We start from the raw sequence: 21,380 nt of genomic DNA on the forward strand, positions 1-21,380 counted from the left end.
ATTTTGAAAAATCTAAAAATGTTAAGATGTGTTGGATTGATTGTATGAGTGAGATGTTGTGAGTGTGCTTTTTGGTATAGAAATGCTATAGCAAACACGTGAAAAAAGTTGTTCTAGCTTAGTATTTTAGAATCAGGCCTGTAAGTAAGTTATAGTAAATGCTATATTTTATTTTTATAAGTTTTATTTGTTGTTAAGTAGTTGAAGTTGGATTGTCTATTAAGTGCCATTAAATATTAAATACTGTTAAGATTAAATTATATTAAGTTAAGTTAGATTCTGTTAAGTTTGAATTATATTTAGTTTAAGTTGTGTAGAATTTAAAGTCAGTTGATTTTGTTAAAATTTTATTAGATTTAAGTGATTTTACATTATTTACAAATAAGTCTGTTAAGTTTAAATATTTTAAGTGCTTTAAGTGCATACTACTTTCCCACCACTCCAAATCAACAAAGGACTGAGAATCGCCCAGCTGATGCCATTTGAGCCAAATGACTAAAGGATTACAGACTGAAAACTGATTCTGAACTTTTCTGAGAAACCCAAGAAAAGGGTGGATGTGAAAATCTCAAGGACAGAAAGGATCATTTTCAGGCTTGCCGTTCACCTCCTCTCCAGGTTTGCATGAATGAAAACAGCTAACAGTCTTCTTTTCTTAGTCCAATTACCACCTACCATGCAATGCCTGATAAGGCCGGACATCATGGCTCAGCTGGGGGTGGTTTTAACCCTTTGGGGTAAAAGCCATTGCTCAGACCGTGGCTGGGGAACCTTATAGAGATACTGAGTGTGCTTTTAAATGCTTTTACTTATTTTACCTTGTCTTTGTAGTTGTATCCAAAATATGGTTGGTAGGATGATAGAGAAAACTTGGCAAACTAACCTCCTTTCTCAAAAAGAAAAAAAAAAAAAAAAAAAAAACAAAAAAAAAAAACAACAAAAAAAAAAAAAACGGGGGAAGTGTGGAGAGCCTGGTTCAAGCATGGCTTAAAGAAAGAGGCCATGAAGGTATACAGCTGATGGGAAAGTAAAAGGCAGCTGTAAAACAGCAGTTCCCAGGCTTGATTTTGTGAATAACTAGGTTCTCAGACACCTTTTCTATAAACAGCAGGATTCTCAGACAGTCTTCCCATAACAGGCAAAACATTCTGTCCTTGGGCTCTCTGGGAACAGATAGCTGCTCTGGGAACAGATATGAAGGTTTTGAGAACTTTTCATATCACAGTGAGAACGCTGGTCCTGTTTTCAATAAACAAACCACAGGTATTGTAAAACAAAAGGAGGGGTTAGAGTTTTCTCTGTAACCTATCATGAGCTCGAATTTTGCAATATGCATGAAGTTAATTAACACTGTTATATAAAGTGGCTGATTTGATCAATAAATCGGAGTCGATGCTGATCAACAACAAGATGGGTTGGCTCCCTTCGCTTTCAACATACCACCTTCTTGCTTATTTTTAAGACAATAATCGAACATGCTAGTCAACTGAACTGAGTCAGTTCACACGACAGCTCTTTCAGGAATGACTGCTCATCTGCACCTCTCTCTTTCTTCTCCTATTTTATTGGCATTGGTAACACAAGGCTTTCTTTTGTTTCACATGATCCATGGATATTTGCACTGTGTCTGAAATCCTCCTGTCAATGGAAGGAGACCAGGACACCAGATGGTTCATCACAGGTCCAATTTATTGAAAAAAGCATCAAACACTTATACAGTAAATAATAAGCTTATGAATATTCTGTAAGCCAAGCAATCTATTGGTTAAACTATACCATCAACTCTTCCTCATTCCTTTGGGCCTACATTCTCTATTTCCCACGTCTCTCTGTCCATTCCTTTATCATACTCAGCTAGGCCCAAGGACACGCTGTCTTGCAGGTGCAGGACTTGGAACTAGCCACAGCCTTGTACTTTTCCAGTCTCTAGTCAGCTAAATTCCCAACATCCTCCCACCTATGCACCCTTACCGTAAGCTGTCCACAACATGCTCCACGTTTTTTGTATGAATGCGATGCCGTTCCAGCAGACCAGCATAGTTAGATCCCTTCAAGGCAAGCTGTAAGACAGAAATGGAATTTGTGGAAGTTAAGTGCAGTGAGTGCTCTCAAGGAAAGCAAATAGAACCTACAAAAAAAGCAGGTTATTTTCTCTCAGCAGAGATAAGTTCTTATAAGCCTTCCATTAATTACATTTCAATGTACACAGCAGTCAGGTTATATTGACTAGTTCATTAAGTGAATCAAATGGCCACAGCATTCAAGAATCACAGATATGCAAACAAGCGTACTACATTGACTTCCATGCAACTTCAGACATTTGCTCCTCCTGAATCTGCCAACTGATATAAAGACTACATGAATCCACACAGTTACACTAAGTATATTTCTGCCATGTGTTGAAACACCCAGTTAGCTCAAAGTTGTGCTGTAGAGAAGACAGAAAAAAAAAGCAACAGGAATGACAATTAAGGAAACAGCGCCTGAAACACTTCCAGCATTACCCTTCAAATTGTATTTGAGCTAAAATGGAAGACTGCCAAGTGCTGACAAAGGTGACATTTTCTCTGGATCAAAAAAAGCTTAAGGACAATCTACCTAATACATTTGATACTGTTCCCTGGGTTTTACACCGCATTTGTTAAACAAGTTGGTAACAATAACAAGATGAACTCTGTAGGTGCATTCTAGTCTCACCCTTTCTGGAAAATGGAGAATTTGAATACTTAATTAATCTCAACACACTCTTCAGACCACAGAAACATTCTGCAGTTCATATAGATACAGTCATAAGCAGGCATGTGAGATTATTGACTTGTTGCAGATTAGTTTGGCAACAAGTTTTTGTGCGAGTAATTCAATCACCATATGTTCCTTATCTTATTTAGCAGGGGGGGCCTCATCTGGGGCTGATACTGCCAAACATGTGTGCGCATAGAGATAAAGAAAGTGAAAGAAAGAGGGTGCAAAGGATATTAAGCAAAAGGAGTCTATAAATACATTCACAGTGAAAGTGATTCTGCTTTGAGCAGCAGGCTCCTGATGCTCCTTCTAGCCTGAACTATTCCACAATTATACTGTCACTGCTTCCTTTTCCCTGAACAGTTAAAACTAATTTATCAGCAGAGAAAGAGAACTTCTCCTAGAGTTTGTCCAGAGGAATTAATCTGTGCCAGAAGCACTGAACAGCTACTTCCAGCAATTTATTCAAGTGCCTTTATTCAAAGTTTTATATCATTCCAAGAGAAAGTGGTGCCAGACAGCCTTGTCTAATCCCATTTTCATAGACTTCTCAACTCCATAGAGAAGGGGAGAGGACTGTCAGGATATGACAGTTGAAGTCAACCACACTCCAATACCCAGGAAACGAAATCTTTATTCATCTGACACCCATTCATGTCAAGACATCCAACCATGAGCTAAGCACATAAGATAGACTCAGCACCAAAGTAGTTACAGACAAGGATGTAACTGCTTGCTCTGGAACTGCACTGCTGTTCCACTCAGTATATTTATAATTGGCACTTAACTTGCAGGAAGAAAATCTTTAGGTGGTCTTAGAGCTAGGATCAGGAAAACACTTCCAACAGAGACTCACAGGCCGCCTGGATGTATCAACAGCACTAAAGGAAGAGAGCAGCTGCCTGGCAGCTATGCATGATCACACACAGACACAGGTATGTGGATGATCAGAAAACATCCAGATAAATATTACAGGTTTTTCCAAAGCTTGCTCACATTGGTTTACTGGGATACAGGGTGTTACGTCCCATTAATTGACTCACACACTTAAATCCTTTGTTTCTACTCCTGAGCTACAATGCCTGTGCACCCCAGACACCTCTTGGTCCTGCCTGCAGAGTCCATGGTGTTGCACTGGGAACTTGAACCCTGTGGGCTCTGGGGAGTGAAAGATTACACAGGGCTATGCTAGTTACAGCACAGACCATTGCCAGCCTGCTGACAGCCTCCCATCATCCACTTGGAGGGGAAAGGAAAAGGCAGAAAGGAAAAAGGGAGGTATTTGTCTCCCATAGACACCTGCTGCTGAGCAGCATAGATGTAATCTGCTAAAAGAATTTTCAATTGCACATTTAAAGCACAAACTCACCTTGCCTTACCACAAGAATAAGAAATCCACAATCAAACAATTTCCAAAAAACACCATTACTAAAATCAGGTTCCTCTAGAAGTATCTGCAGTGAATGAAACAAGCACCTGACAAGCAGACTGCTGTAACAGCACACTTTTTTCAGGCTGTTGTTAGTTCCACGCAAAATAGAAACCACAAACTCCATCTTGCAATTTTATGTAGCTCATTTATTTGGCTAATTTGTCAGCATGCTATCTTTCAACTTGATGGAAGAGAGCTTTTATCTCTGAACAATAACAATGTAATATTCTATGTGTGATCATTTGCAGGTTTTTAAGCCATCAACATCAGTGGCAAGCCAACAGCTAGCATTTCCCTGGCATCACCAGGAAGGAGAGGTATGAGCAGCGCCATTGCTATGGAACAAAACATTTGCCATAGTTGAGTTAAATTATTTCATCAACAGCTTCAGAAAACAGAAGAGGTTGCTCAGCAAATAAACTATCAGTATTCTGACAACTGGATGAAGCATTTCAGCAGCACTGTAGAACAGGCATTGAATGTGTAGATCTCCTCTTTGACATTAGATCTAGAACAAGTAAGCACACATTACTAAGCAAGAAAAATGAAAAATTGGGCCCTTTAGTTTAAATGGCTGTGCTACATTTATGGAGTTATCAAATTGTCCTGATTCGCAAAAGGCTCCAGAGATTACAACAGTTTGTTCATCTCCAGCCTCATTCTCTGTGTTCAGAGGTAACTTGCAAGTTCATTCATCTAAGAACTGACAAAAGGGAAGCCCAACTGAGCCTGACCACAGTCAAGTACATCCAACAGGAATGCTAATCAGCAGCTGCTCTCACTCCACTACTCCAAAGAACCAGGGAAGTGCCTACAGTCCTTGTGGTCAGAAGCACAGAATCACAGAGTGGCTGAACTAGAACACACCTCTGGTCCAACCCCAAGCTCAAACAAGGGCCATCTGTCCAGATCTGGATGGCTTTAGATCTTCACAGATGGAGCCTCTTCCCCATCTCTGGGCAAACTGTGCCAGTGTCCAGTCACCCTCACAGTGAAAAGGGTGTTCAGACAGGTGTACCTGTATTTCATGCCTCTGCCCCTGCCTCATATCCAGCACCAGAGTGCCACTCTAAGGCTATGACAAATGCTGCTGCTGGAAAGGGGTTTGAACTCAGGGCAAAGTGTAAGACCAAACTGAAAGCAGCACCTGCTTTTTATTTCAAAAGAGCTGAAGACAAAGATCAGGCAGTCCAGTTGCTGTGTGCATGATCATCTCCTTAAAGAGTCTTGAAGACACTTGGGATGTACAGACAGCACAAGGACAGCCTGTCTCTCAAGCCCAATCATAAAACAGGCCCCCAAACCTATGTCAGGCTTGGCTTTTGTCAACTGACTCCTCAAAAAGGCACAGATGCTGCATGAAGACAACTTTCAAGCTCTTCTCCCTTTGGAGGAATCTCTGATTTGGAATTAGGCCTGTTAATCTGACCTTAATACTACACAAAATAAAATGCAAGAATAAGCCTTCCTTCTGTAGTCTAAGCCTGTACCTCTGGCAAGTCCCAACTCATTTGGTTTAAATTGTGGGCCTGCTGTCCTTTAGTAATGTTTGCCCTGCAGGAACAATGCTGCACAGCAAGGACAAGGCTTCTACACACAAATACAGAAGCTAACACAAGCCAAGTAACATCAGAATACCCATTGTTGTCTACATATGTGGATTATGACTCTTGATTTAGAAAATGGGAAATGAAAAGACTGAGACCTACTGGCATTGCTTATTAAGCATAAGGATAAAAGAGTATGTTCTCTCAATACAGTAACATGGATATTGTCTGGAGTGAATTTGTCAACTGAGCACCTTCTGCATCTCATCCTAGCAGAATCACAGTGTGATTTGGTTTGGAAGGGACCTTAAAGATGATCTAGACCCAGTCACCCTGTTCTAGAGAAGGACACCTTTCACTAGACCAGGTTCCTTAGAGCTCCATCCAATCAAAACTTGGACACTTTGACAGATGGTGCATTCACAAGTTCTCTGGGCAACCTGTGCCTGAGCCTCACTACCTTCCTAACAACTAAGCTGCTAATCTTCCCTCTTTCAGCTTAAAGCCATTCCCTTCATCCTATTAATACACTCACTGACAAAAGGTCCCTCTTGAGCTTTCCTGTGGAGTCCCTTCAGGTACAAGGAGGTGCTCTAAGCTCTCCCCAGACCCTTTTCTTCTTGAGGCTGAACAGCTCAAACTGTCTTGTCTTCACAGGAGAGGTGCTCCAGCCTCGTGACCATCTTTCTGGTCCTCCTCTGGACTTATCCAGTAAGGTTAAATGGAACTTTTCCAATGTACTTTGGCCTTATGTGTATGCATATATACTCTCATTACTAGGCTTACTCTTAATTTACAGCCCTAACCTTCATGCAGTCTTAAACTGCACCAGGATGGAGTTAATACCAATCCTTTGTTTTACAAGTGTTGGTCATTGAGGAGTTAAACTAAATGACTGACTAGAAAGAAGAAAAAAAAAAAAAAAAAAACAAATCCAAAAAACCCCCTAAACCCTAACAACAAAAAGCATAGATCTAGAAACAATTACTCTCTCAAATTTCCACAATGAACTTGCCCACACATGCACCCCAGCTGGAAAACAAGAACAGATCACTACTTTACAATCTACCTGATTTCTACAGAAAGAACCACAAAATAATACAAACAGATTTAGAGATCAACAGCTGAATAGCAAAAATTTGAATTTTAACCTCAAGATAAAAATACAATGAGCACTAACATAACAATCTGTTTCTAAGCAGAGTATGGCACTTTAAGTCCTGTATTTTCAGAAATTGTCCCTTGAGATTTAGCCATGCGTCCCAAGTACAGACATAGTTAGTGTTCAGTTTTTACTCTGCTTAAAAGAAACAAGATTTTGACAGACTTATAGAAAAAATATTTTTTCTCAATACATTAACGTTAGAACTAGAACAGCTTTGAATAAAGGACATGTTTCAAGCCATACACTTCCCTTAGCATTCCTGACTAAACTTGACTTTCAATCAAAACGTCCTTAATTATCAAAGTCAGACTGTCAATCTACAGGCAAGTAATTACCCTGTTCTGGTGCTAACTAGTTAAGACAAAGCTTGATCTGTCATGCTAAAAACAAATGCAATTTTCCTAAAAGGTCAAGCACACACTAAACTTATGGATTTCTTAGGAGCTCTAATGAAATATTAAGCTTCTCTATTTCAAAAGTAATCCACATACAAGTACATAGGATTAAAGCATGGTGCAGCTTCTGAATCTTAGATAATAAAATGCCAACAATAAAACAGATAAGCTGAGGAGCTAGCCTTAGCAGAACTTGGCCAACAGGAATCTGTACCTTGGAGACACATTTCAAGTGTCCCACAGAAAAGGGTCTCCTAGGGCAGGCAGAGCAAGCTTGAACCACAATGCTGAATGGTTAGCGTTTTTACCAGCCATCAGCTGAAGTGACGGGGGAGCTGAATGTGGTGGTTGCACACAACAGATATCCAGGTTTGTACATGACCCTCACAGTAAGCACAGCACAGCTACCCTCGATTTATAGCAGAAAGTAAATACCATTTGTACTTGGCTGTATTCACACCAGTGACAGCACATTTGCGGACAACACCAAGGCACGTTGCAGTTGATACACGGGAGAGTGGAGACATCATCTATAGGACCCACAGGTTTGAGGGCTGGGTCTGTACAAACCTCACAAAATTCAACAATGCCAAATGCAAGGGGTTGCACTCAGGCTGGGGCAGTACCAATACTGGCTGTGGGATGAAGGGATTGAGACCAGCCATGGACCCAGGCTGCACCCAGAGCCCCGTGGGCACCAGGGGAGGGAGGGGATTCTGCCCCTCTGCTCTGCTGAGACCCACCTGGAGCCCTGCATCCAGCCCTGGGTTCCCAGCACAGGAACCACAGGGACCGGCTGGAGCCAGCACAGAGGAGAGACACAATGATCAGAGGGCTGGAGAACCTCTTCTGTGAAGACAGTCTGAGAGAGATCCTTAATATTACTCCTTTCACAGAAGTTGCCTGACTTCTTAAAAGGGGAAATGTGTTCTAATTGTTCTTGCACTAGAAATAGTAAATACATTATCAGATGTCATATAGTTTGGCTACAGATAAAGACTCAAGACAGTAAGGCAACCGTATTTAGAAAAAAAAAACTGGTCAAATTTAAGTATTTACTGAAAAATTCCAGACTTATTCAATAACAACATTTGCTAAGTCACTGACTTAATGTAGCACATTGACCCTGACTGGCTGGATGCCAGTTGCTCACCAAAGCTGCTCTTATCACAACCCCTTCACAATGAGATAGGAAAGAGAAAATGTAAGGAAAGGCTCAAAGCTGAGATAATGACAGGAAGAGAATACTCACCAGTTACCATCACAGACTAAACACACTCAGCTTTTGGAAATCAACTGAATTTATTATGAATCAAAATCAGGGCAGGATAATGAGAAGTAAAACAAATATTAAAAACACCTTCCCTCCATCCCTCCAATTGTCCCAGCTCTCCCTCCTCCTCCCATCAGCAGAACAGGGACATAAGCATGGGAGATATAGTCAGTTTGTCTCAAGTCATTTTGGTCTCTGCTCAACTAGAGGAGCTCTTTCCCCTGCTCCAGTCTGGGGGCTGGAGATATCCACAGGAGATTTTTCAAAAACTTCTCCAGCATAATTCTTTTCCATGGGCTGCAGTTCTCCACAAACTGCGACAGTCTGGGTCCTCCACAGGGTACAGTCCCTCAGGATCAGGCTGCTCCACTGTGGGCCCACATTGGGGCCACAGCTCCTGCCAGGGGCCTGCTCCAGCACGGGCTGCTCTCTGCACAGGCCACAGCTCCTGCCAGGAGCCTGCTCCAGTGAGGGGCTGCTCTCTGCACAGGCCACAGCTCCTGCCAGGAGCCTGCTCCAGTGAGGGGCTGCTGTCTGCACAGGCCACAGCTCCTGCCAGGAGCCTGCTCCAGTGAGGGCTGCTGTCTGCACAGGCCACAGCTCCTGCCAGGAGCCTGCTCCAGCACGGGCTTCCATGGGGTCCCAGCCTCCTTCAGGCACACCCAGCTGCTCTGCTGTGGCTCCTCCAGGGGCTGCAGGGGAATCTCTGCTCCCCCCTGGGCCTGCAGGGCCTGCAGGGGCACAGCTGCCTCACCCAGGGCTGCACCAGGGGCTGCAGGGGAATCTCTGCTCTGGGCCTGGAGCAGCTCCTGCCCCTCCTCCTTCACTGACCTGTGTCTGCAGAGCTGCTCCTCTCACACTCACTTCTCTCATCTCTGAGAGCAATTACATTTGCACAGTAATTTTTTTCCCCTCTTGAATATGTTACCAACTGAGATGACACTACCATCTCTAAATGGCTTGACCTGTGCTGCTGAGGGTCCATCTTAGATCCATCTGGCATCAGACAATGGAGGAAGCTTCTGGCAGCTTCTTACAGGAGCCACAGCTGCAGTCCTCCTCACTACCAAAACCTGGCCACACAAACCAAATACCCTCAACCTTTTGCTATCAACAGGGCCAGTTTCAGTAGAATTCTGATGGCAGTACAGTTTGCAATTGCAATGTACAGTAATACAGTAATAATTAACCCATTTTGGGACACCCAGCTCCTTTAAGGCCCTGCAGTCTAGCTCATTCACACTTGCACAAGTGCTCTGAAACTCTCTCTAAAGTGAACCTTACAACCAGTCCCAGTGAGCAGCTGCAGGTTCTGAGTGAACTTCAAATGCACTGGCTTCTGATCATTTATTAGCTAAAAAAATCTAATCCATAAATGCATTGTTTACAGGAAGGCTTTAATAATGAGTAAGCACCAGAGAAACCAATCAGGTTCCTGAAATAAGCTCCTACAGTGGATCAGAAGTACCAAGGCTCAGGTTTAAGTCTCCTATAAGGCCTTGAACACAAATCACGTTTTCCAATACAAACTGCTGTTGAGCTGCAAGCCATAGCATTAAATCCAATTCTTCCACCCTTCCCAGGATTATTACATATTATACAGGCTCTAGCCACTTGCTTTCAAAAAAATGTGCTAAGTTAACCAATGCAGTAAGTCAGTTCTTACCACATAAGAAAGGCCAGAAGGCTGAAGTTACCTGACTAGGACTGATTTACTAACTTGCTGTCTATTGCTCGATATTTTTGCCAGTATTGTTCCTGGCTATTTGCTACGTTTGCAGCAGTTTACTGCACCACCCCCCACACTGCAGAAGTCCAGAGGGCTAGGAATATTTTTTCCTTATATTTTCCTCACTTTGTTCTTCAGTAATTTAGACCCCTCACTTCCATTACACCATCACAGCAAGCCTTCAAATGCTGCTGTACATTAATGTATTCTAATGTATCTATTATGTAGAATAATGACTATAAAGTATAGATATTGTAGCATTTTATAAACCATTACTTCTGTAATAGCTGATTTAACTGCAACATTATGTTACTGAAGTTTTACAGAAATGCTGTTTAAGGATAAGAGTTTGATGCATACATGAAAAAAGTTAAAATGCCATGAACTGTTTTCTAATTGTTCATCCACCACATTAAAGCATTACTGTCATTTTAACCACATGTGAGGAATACACATAGTGGTTTGCAATTCAAAGGCTAAGGCAGAGCAAATTGTTTTGTTAACTATAAACAGTGGTAACTGCTTTCTTCACTGAAAGATTTCTAAAAAAACCTGTGTAATTCAGGCAATTCAATCAATCATTCTCATTAATACAGCACAACACCAACATGATGCTGTAAATCAAAACTAATGAAGTACTTAAAGCCAGCATTAAAGTCACTTCCATGAAGTAGCCTTCTTCAGCTATATACAGCATAGTATGATTGGTGATACAGTCGCAGAAGTTTAATTTAGGTGAATTACACTGAAATGCCCTACTTGTATATTTATTTGCTATATGCAACTGAGTATACTTGAATGGTATACTGGAAAAACAAACTGTATGGAAAAAAACAATTACTCCATCACATTTAATTGTTTCCATCATTTTCCAGACCCCTCTTAGAATAATAACATGGGAGGAACAATTTAATAAAGCAGATGCCAGTACAGTGACTTAACACTGATGCAAATATATCAAATTTCAAAGGTAAAGATGAACAAAGGAACACCATGTTCGTGTAACCTGAAAAGCATTTGCAGACATCTCAGTTTCCAGCGGATTAGTTCAAAAATTTTATTTCTGAAAAAAAAAGAAGTCTTTAGCTTTATGTAATCCTAGTGGAATATAATCTGTGTCTTGAATTCTGTATACTTCAATTCACTAAAGGGAGTTAGTACTTCTCCCTCTTTTCAGGATAAGGTAGAGAATAGTAGAGTCCTAGCAGCTTTAAAACACTTTATGTGCTCTGTAAAAGAACATCCACTGATGTTCTTTTACAGAGAAATGAAAAAATTCACATTACAAGGTAAGAAGAGATGGGCAGTCTGAATTCAACAGAATAATGAAAAAATTCACAGTATCACCTCATTCATTAAGGAAGTTTTTACTTAAAATACTACTTTAAATATACCCTGTACATATGGATCCACAAGAGGACACAGGGCTAACTGCCCTCATACTTACTGATTTTCAGAAAAGCAACTTTTTTTTTAGTTGTCTACTAAATTACTAGATTTTATTTTAAAATTACAATTCAGTTGAACTTTGAAGCTTGCATAGTGCTTTATCATTCTGCTGCCTTCTTTGCATTTGCAAAACTCAGTATTCTGAAAATATTTGACTACTTTCTAAATAAGTGTTTGAGAGGATCACAGGCACCAGCATTGAAGGACAGTCTTCTAAACCAGAAATCTAAGAACAAAATGCCTGGATATTTTCCAAAACTGTATCTTCAGGTGGTGGTACGAGAGTTACAAGCCTGTAACACTAGTACTCAGGAAAAGTAATTCAGAAGTGATACTGAAAGTGATACTATTTAATATAAAAAATTGCAGAGAATTTTTTCTGTAACCAAAACCAAAAATCCATCACCTATCAAGTTAGAGGTAAAACAGTACATTTCCCACAAGAAGGAATTTTCTAAGAGGTGTGAAAACTTTACTGCATGGCCTAGCAAAAACTGGCTGTACACATCTAAGTTAGCAGGAGGGCGGGAGGACAGCGTCCTGCTGCACACATCCCCCAGACCCCACCCACAGCTCTGCGGGGTTGTTTTGGCACACAACAGGAGCCCCAGCTGAAGCTCACCTACCTGCTGGGCAACACTCCTTCCTTCCTTCCTGGCCAGCCCTGCCCAGGATGTTGCTGCTACCCCATGCATCACCTGTGCAAGTTCATACTGACCGCATTCAGGGGAGACAATATCCTGACAACAGGTTACCTCTTCCCTACCCAGACACCAGTTTTCTATAAAGCTGTGTGAACTTCACATCACTGAGATTACCACCCCTAGCAATTAGCTGCAGTGGTCCAAAAGAGTCAAAACTTGTTCCAAACCTCCAACTTGCTCTCCCTTCCTGCTCCAAATAAAGACTCATAAACAAGCCACAACAGAATATCAACTCTAGACCACACTGAACGACCTCCTTCCAACTAAGACCAAGACAAACATAACTTTTCATTATGTTAGACATTTTCAAAGATAATTAGAATTGTGTATGAAATGTATTTGGACAGGTAACATTTTCACCTTCCCTAAATACCTTACAGCTGTGAGAAGTCAGCAACTTATCACATCTGCACTATCAAACAAAACAAAACCCAGAAGTCAGGAAACAAGCTCTATTACTGGGGCATTACATTCTCTTAGTTTATGTAAGGACAACAGCAGTGGTTCCTCTGCATGGATTTACTGAGAGTGAAATAAACAGAACATGCAGCAGCCTTCAGTACTAGTTGACTGGATCATTCATTTTTGTAACTAGTCATATTTAGATGCCAATCCCAGTAAGCTAGGTCACAAGAAATGCAAATTGCTGTAACTTCTGGTAGGCAAACAGTTAGCAGGGACTTGGGAGAAAGATTAGTATAACTTAGAGTTGGTAACTGCAAGTTTTAGAAATCCAACAGCCCCTGAAATTTCATAAAGCAAAGACAGCATTTACTAGACCTGTAAAAGTAGCCCTTGCTCTCCATCTTTCCACCATTAGTTTTGCTCTTCTGCTATCTGGACTGCTTCTTTACCTCTCCTATCTCTGTCTGCACAGAGAAAGAATATTTGAGTTCTGGAATTGTGACCCTGCAGCTTTGACTTTGCAAGATTTCATAGTGTTTGTATAATACAACTCACTTAGCATCCAAAAGTAAAGCCACAGAAGGGTTTAAGCTACAGGTGCCTAAGGCCTTTATGGCTTATAAGAAATGTCAGCCACTCACCTCCATCACCAGTATTCTGCTTCTTGGAGGATACTGTGATTTATACTGTGTATATCATAGATAAAGACATATACTGTGACCTGTATAATATTTTAGTACATATTGGTGTATGCCAATGATTCATCTTCAGCCTCCTTAAACATGAAACAAATCTCATTTCATCAAGATGAGTGCCCAAAGGCACCATCATGTCTGCATTAAGTTACTTCCTGCATATTCACCCTCAATACATAAACACACTGATTGAAACAGCTACCTTCAGGACTGCTCTCTGTCTTGGTGATCAGGCAGAACCGATTAAGCCTCCAATTTTCATTGTGCTATACTGATATCTGAAGTTTCCAAGTACAGACATCAGCTATCTTCTAGAAACTTGCAAACACCTCTTCTGCTCACAACAGGCAAGGCAACAAGCCCAGGTATGGCTGCTCAAATCTAAACCTCCAACATTGCCTTGAAACTGAATTTCTGTATTTCAGATAGCCAGTATCTGGACATCTGAAGGTCCATGACAGAGGATAACAGCACCGTGCTCTTTCTTTTGTGCTTCTCCCTTACACGACAAGCCTCCTCCAGGATCACCCAAGCCTGACCCCCTCTAGTGCAACCCCCACCACCAACAGGTCTGGGTCAGCCAGCAGCTCGGAGCATCACAGGAGCCAAACCTCTCCTGGGCTCTTTTGCTTTCACTCTTCGCCTGTATCCCAGCCTGAAGCTTTCATATGCACTCAACTCTCACCCTGCCTTCTGTGTGGCCCTTCAACTGAGCTGCAAACCCAAAGACAGTGAGCCTGAGCTCATTTCTGAGATCAGCTGCCTTGGAGCAGCTTCCAAAGTCTCCCCAGGAGAAACAGAGACACAGGAACATGGATTGCAGCTAACACCAGGGAGCAAAATGCATCCTGTTCCCAAGCTTCCCACAATGGCGCTGTGGGGGAAGGACACTTCACAGCAATCACTCAGCTACAAATGATCTCCCCAACGGTGAGGATAAGAGTCTTCTGAGTCTTCTGAACCTTCACGTAACATATTCGGTGAGGGTGCTGTTAACTCAGTCTGAGGAAAAAAGAACTGAGACCAGAGTCACAGCCAAACGCAAATACTGAAATTTTTACAGGTTAGCTAAAAAAGAAATGGGCAGCAAGGGTAATTCCTTTACTCTCTTTTTTCTGTTTCAAAAAATTCTGCAAGACCTTTTCAATGTGCTCTTGCACAAATCTTTGTATTCCCGCCCATACAGCAGGAGCTTAACTCAATATTGCTACACACATAGTTAGGCAAGTTGGGCTTTGTCTACCTGGCGACACCAACTTTTATTGCTGCAATTCCTCACAAGGCAGTATTTTAAGGGGAAGGGTAGATATTAAAAAAGCACCAGTCCTAGAAAAGAAATTCTGGAACTGTCACAAATACCAAGAATTATTGTGTATCTAAGTTTCTCCAAAAGGACAAACTTTAAGGTGTTTCTGCAACCATTATAATCACCCACTGAGTTCACAGTTACTTCTTTAAAAATGCATACTGAGGGCAATAAAGGTTATCAATCATGCAAAATATGCATTCTCACAAAAAAAGAAACTGCAGCTACCACACCATCCAGTCATGAGCACCTTAAGGGATGTGCAATGCTGCTCTCTGATTCAGTGTCCCAGTCCTGCCTGTACAGAAGCAGTTAGGGAAAAGTGACCAAACAAACCCGGTCTGCTTCTCCTGGGCTTAACTGCACACTGAGGACAAGCTCTGTACTCAACAACAAGAAATAATTTCTCACAAATAGCTAAATGACAATAAAAAGTCTTACAGCTGAGCTATAAGACACCTTTTTTCCCCCTAACCAGTGTATGAAAGGAAGTACTGGGATACCTCAGCAACAGGAAGCTACACAAGAATTAACACAGACTGACATTCAACTTGTTGAACTGTAACTACAGGGCTATACAAAACATGTAAAAAATGTCTGGACAGGAATTCCATAGGAGGTAGGAGACCAAATGGAGCACAAAGACATTGCTGTAGATACTGTACATTTTATCCCTGATTCTTTACAAAGCAAGGCCATGCAGCCGTTTGTCCTTGCCACATAAGTTAAGCACATGTACCAGTTTAGTCCAAACATTGCAAAGTAACAGAGATTTAAAATATTTCCAGTTGTAAGAGAGCAAAGACTTGAAAGACACAAACGAATCTGTGGACAAATTAATGTAATGGATGTATCCAAAATAAAGGCATAAAAATCTCATGACATGGACTTCACAGACTGCTGACAGCCAAAGTAACTCCTGCAGGTACCATCCTTCAGCCCACCAGTTGCAGGTGAACACTGGAAGACAGCCACCGGCTAAAGGGAGAAATGAGTGATGTCACTAAGCATGATGGAAATGAAGACAAGACACTGGGTACACATATCAACTCTCAGAGACATTTGGTTTCCTCAGTGTACCTTCAGTAACGGACCTTTACATTACAGGTTTCTTAGAGACTAAAGAAAAATGCTTTTCTAAAAACTGTAACAAGAAGGGTGGATCTGAGAGAGATGTGGCTGTCTGAACGGAGGAAAATATGTAAGGATGGAGTGAAGATGTGAGGCAAAAAAACGGAGGAAATGCAAATCAGTCCATGCTAAGACACAGAGGGGATTTTTTTGCAACATTGTGCTTTCCACAACATGCACTTCTCTAATCTTTATACTTCATACAGTAAGTAAAAGACTGCAGTTTGCTGAGGGCCACTGGAATCCCTCCGAGGGTAAAACCCAAACACGCTTACTACACCAGTCTCTCGGCAGCCTGCAAGCGACGAATGTCCAGCGCCGCCACTCGTGCCCCTCTCCAGGCCGTGCCGCTCGGCCGCTCCATCGGGATCGGGGGCCGGGGAGGGAAGCGGCGGGAGGGCAGAGCCGCCGGCAGCAGGGGCAGAGCCCGGGGACAGCGGCCGCAACCCCGCTCCCCTCCACAGCCGCCGGCTCCGCCCCACCAAGGCCCGGGGAAGCACCGGGGACACTCGGACACAGCGGCCCGGCGGCGCCCCGGGAGCCAGGTACCACCCCGGGAACCTCTCCGAAGTCGGGCATCACCCCGGTCATCCCTCGCCGGAGCCGGGCATCACCCTGGGTACCCCCCGACCGTGCTACAGCCCCGCGGCAACGCCCTCGCTGTCCGGGACCGCCGGCCCCTCCCGCCGCTCACCAGCTGCTTCAGGTCCTCCTCAGAGAGCCCGGCGTAGCGGTACCGCTGCTGCTCGAACTCGTACCGCGTCGTCTTCACCACCACCGCCACACGCGACGGCCGGAACCCGCCCCCCGCCGCCCCCGACCCGCACGGCGCGGCCCCCGCCGCCCCCCGCCCAGCCGCCGCCGCCGCTGCGGAGGGGCTCAGCCCGCCGAGCGCGAGTAGGCGCCGGTGGGCGCCGCCGAGCAGCGGCAGCCACGGCGGAGCGGAGGAAGCCGCCGTCCGCGGGCAGAGCAGCGGGGAGCGGCGAGCTGCCGCCCGGCCGGCGAGGCGGAGGCGGCCGCAGGGGAAGCCACAAGAAGAGAACATCTCCCGGGCTCTGCGCCGCTTCCCGGGGCGGGCGCGGCGCTGCCGGCGGCGGCTGCGGCCGCTCTGCGGCGGCGCCCGGCACACATGGCCCGGCCGCGCCCGCCGCCCCGCCCTCCCCGCGCGCAGCCGCCCGCCCCGCCAATAGCGAGCTGCGCCGCCGGGTACCCGCCCCTCATGGGAGCGGGGCGTGAGCGCTATCCCCGGCGCTTGCGCCCTCCCCGGCCAACCGGGGCGCAGCGCGCCGTGCCCGCCTGCCCCGCCCCGCGCCCCGGCGAGGGCCGCCCGCGCAAGCGTAGAGGAGACATCTCTCTCTCTCCCCCTCCCCCCTCCCCGCCCGCCCCTGCTTGGCCCCGCCCCGGCTCCTGGTGGCGCGCGGGACGGGGCGCGAGGCACGTAGGCGGCGCGCGGTGGATGTCCCCGCGCCCGGCCCCCCGGGCGCTGTGAGGGGTGCGGGGCCGACCCCCGCCGTGAGGGGACAGGGACAGCGTCCCCAGCGCTTCCCGCTGCTCCCCCGTGTCCCAGGGCTCAGCAGCAGCACCCCCGGTACTTCCCGTGCCCCAGAGTGTTCCCAGTACCCGTCCTCCAGTGCTCCCCTGTGTCCCAGAGGACAGCGACAATGCCATCAGTGCCCCGCTTGTACTCTTAGTGTCCCGGCAGGCAGCGATAGTGTTAAAAGAGATAAAGAGGGAGAAATTACTTGGTCTTAGATCGCGTGTGTGGAAATCTCACGTGTTGCTACTCCTGTCCTCGGCCTTTGTGATAGCTTTACAGCACGGCAGAAAGGCAAATACGAACTGATAATAGTGCATTAGCGAAGCTTCAGATAGCTTGGGGGAACAGACAGGAATTCTGAGACCAGGCAGTGTTCTGAGACTAAGCAGTGTTCCTCAACAGTGTTCCCCACACCCCACGGGATAGCGACCGTGCTCTCGTTACTGGTGACACTTCACCCCGTTGGAGCAGAGGGTGCGGGCCGGCACCATGCAGGCGGTGGAAGGAAGTCAGGTGGGATCGCCCCGCTGGGCGCCGGCCTGCTTCCCTGGGAAACTGAGGAGGGACGGGAAAAAACTTTCGGAAAATAATTCAGAGAGATGGGAAAACACAGCACGTGCTGTGTTTTAGAAGGACTAAATATTGCATCTGGTGCGCAGAGCTGGTGAGATACATGTAGCTTAAAAGCTCATTTTGTTATCCGTGCCTGTTTTGGTCTTTGTGACATCTGCCAGTGTCAGGAAGGGCAGAAGGGACCTGGCCGCAGCGTTGCGTGACAGCGTCTGGCAAGTCCAGGTTAAAAAAAAAATCAAATTATCGATCTTGAGTTACTTTTTAATATTGTAAGCAAGCTGTCCAGAAATTCTGTGGGAGTTTGCATGATTTTCAATAACTGCATGTGCAGGCATCGACTGCCACAGACGGTCCTTCTGCACTGAAGGCTTCACTTGAACATTTCTCATTACTCACCTTGTATCTCATCTTCCCTGGGGGAAGGGATCGAAGCAGCAACTCCTGCCTGTCAATGCAGCACTCCTCTACAGTGCTTTGCCAGAACTCTTAGGAAATAAGCATAGCTGCAGCTGTTCTGCTCTTCCCAGAAAACAAAGGTTCTCTCCAGTCTTTGCTGGTGGGTAGGAGGATTTTTTTGTCTACTGATTAGCTTAGCCTTGAAGGAAAATATCACAAAACAGATTACCAGGAAACCAATTAAACATAACTAATTCCCTTGCTGACCAGAAAATGCCTCATTCTGTATAACCATTAACTTAAAGGTTGTACAAAGCAATAGGTAATACAACATCCTTGAGACCTAAGAGATATAAGAGGTTTTGAAAATTTATGACTCTGTTTTGAATGGTATCTGTTTTATAACTTAATTGATCATTTAGCTGCTCGTCTAAGATTTTTGTGCTTTGTGTATTGCCTATTGAATTGTTTTGATTTTTGAAAATCAAATCAGCTTCAACCACTAAGTTTGAATATTGAACAGTATTTTATTCTGAAATCATGCAATTATCATGTTATGGTCTTTTGAATTAATTCCCACAGCAAGCTTATAATCATAAAATATGAAATATGTATTTTAAAATGTAAGTTCAAATCAGTAGATGATTAAAGATCTGGAAACAATGCTGAAGCACGGGCTATGAAGTGATTAATCCATAGTTCCCAGAAGGAAGTCTCTGACAGGCTAGCTCTTTGTCAGAGTACGCAGATTGTCTGATACTCCATTGTCTTTGTGGAAAAGGATTTAAACTTTCTATATCATATGAAATACAGTTTGTTGAATATTACTTACAGTTTGCATCTTACTTTATAAATGGACCTACTCACAAAATGTTAATTAGACACTAACCCCTCCCCCACATACAATTCTTGATTTGAGCATACACGTGATATAAAGCAAGAAGACACACAATACTGTCAAATGACCCTTTGCCTATTTTGAGATATATTCAGTTTGTGACATATGACATGTCTCTTCATGCTCCATTTTCAATTACTTTAAAACAATATACCCAGTAGATTAGAGGACAGATTAATTCATGCAAAGTTAAACAAATAAATGTAGGAATTTAAACCTAGTATCCTTGTAGGACACAAATGTGGACTAGGAGTGAATTTCTACTGTAACACCTTTTTGAACCCATTGCTGGCCAAAACCAAGTTTGGTTTGGGCACAGAGTGTTTAAAAATTCTTCATGGAAACAGATGCCTCAATATTGCCTGAAGTTAAAAAATGCTTCAGAAAAATGCCCATTTTAGACACCAAGGAGTTATAATACATGATGTAAATTTCAAGACACAAATCCATAAAAACCAGACAGCTCTATATGCTTCAAGTTCTATTGTGAACTTTAAAAAATACCTATGTAATACACAAAATATTCTGTGTAACAAAGTAACTGGAAAAATTTCTACATAAACAATAAATTATTCCCTAAACTATTTCACTAGCTGTAAAACTGGCAATGCACAACTGTGCCAGCCGTTTTATATAAGATAATCTCCATATATAGCTTATTTCCACCCAAAAGAATGTATATGTTGGTTGTAGTGCAGTTACACTCTGGGACAACTATTCATTTCTACTCTTTCTTGAAGTCTTTGAATAATGCCTTCTTGTGATAGTTTAATTAATAACTAGTATATCATTAACTTACCCAATTATTTGCATTGTCTAGACTTACTCTAGACCCTTAGTGCTACTGGTAACAGAAATTCCGTGTGGTTTGTTGGTGTTTAAAATGGTGATGCTGTCAGTGTGAGGTGCATGCACAGGGGAAAAGGTAAACACACCATCACTGTAACATTTCAGAAATCCAAGCCCTCGGATTTTGAGAGCAGCTGACCGCAGCTGTTGATTCTGGTAATCCAGAGGAAAACTCCAGACTGACACTTGGAGAGCGTCACTCACGCAGCACATCAGGGTCCTACCAGGCACGTCGATGAAGGTGTTAGCAAGTGAAGTCTGATGGAATTTCTGAGCCCAGATCCTCTCCGTGTGCTTGCACTTTGCTTGCAACATGTGTACCCTCATCACTGATTGCATGGTTGAGTCATGTAATTTAGTCATGTAATTTGTTTCAGAAATTCCAAATTACAAAATCAAGGAAGAAGCTTAAGGAAAAGCATAGTAAGTGTAGCTATTCTTATAAATGCAAATTACTGATTTTTTTTACACAAAGCCAATGAGAGGAGCAAGCTTTCTTGTCCACACTTCCATTAGAACATATTTTAATGATCAGATATTTACTTTTCTGCTTTTCTTCCCACTCTTTGCTTATGCAAAGCAAACTACACCATCCCTCAAGTGGTCTAATACAATTGACTTCAACATTTCAGAAGCAATTTGAATATGCTCAAACAGCTGTAGACACTTTATTTTGTATGAATAATTTTAGTGTTTGAGAAACACAAACTGTTCTGATTTGAAGTCCACTTTTTAGACAGATAACTGCTGTAGAATGGGCTGTGCATGCTTTTTCTAAGTTTTCCTGCCAGCATGGCCCCGTGGTAAGGCCTCTAAAACCCATCTAAGGGAAATGAAGATGCTCTTTCCCTCCCTGTCCATGTCATACTGGCTGTCACTAGCAGTGAAAGCAGATGTGCTAGAAGTTTTTCCTGTATTTATTTATTCAATAGAGATATTAACCAACTCTTAACTTCATACACTCTGCCAAAACTATTTCAAAGGTCACTAAAAAGCATGGCATAAAAACCTGAGGGACAGGACAAGATTTATGAAGAGATACAAATGCCTCCAGAATGTAAAGTAGGACATTCAGTTTGTCCCATCCAAGTGGATTCTGCTAGAACTTCCTAATCTTAGTAGAATATATTATTATGAACTGTTAGTTTTCCCTC

The 21,380-nt window shown here is 43.5% G+C and overlaps 1 protein-coding gene across 1 annotated transcript in view; it reads right to left on the reverse strand.

Annotated features, from left to right (window-relative positions):
• The window catches only part of NADK2 (NAD kinase 2, mitochondrial), a 35,555-nt gene extending 18,537 nt beyond the window's left edge, over positions 1-17,018 (reverse strand). Inside the window, exons 1-2 of the mRNA XM_063180951.1 lie at positions 16,668-17,018; positions 1,972-2,060 (exon numbers count right to left, since the gene is read on the reverse strand). Of these exons, the coding sequence (XP_063037021.1) occupies positions 1,972-2,060; positions 16,668-17,018 (440 nt within the window). The remainder of the gene's footprint in view (positions 1-1,971; positions 2,061-16,667) is intronic.
• Between the last annotated feature and the right edge of the window lie 4,362 nt (positions 17,019-21,380).

Source organism: Melospiza melodia, chromosome Z, assembly GCF_035770615.1.
Source record: "Melospiza melodia melodia isolate bMelMel2 chromosome Z, bMelMel2.pri, whole genome shotgun sequence".
Taxonomy (NCBI): Eukaryota; Metazoa; Chordata; class Aves; order Passeriformes; family Passerellidae; genus Melospiza; species Melospiza melodia.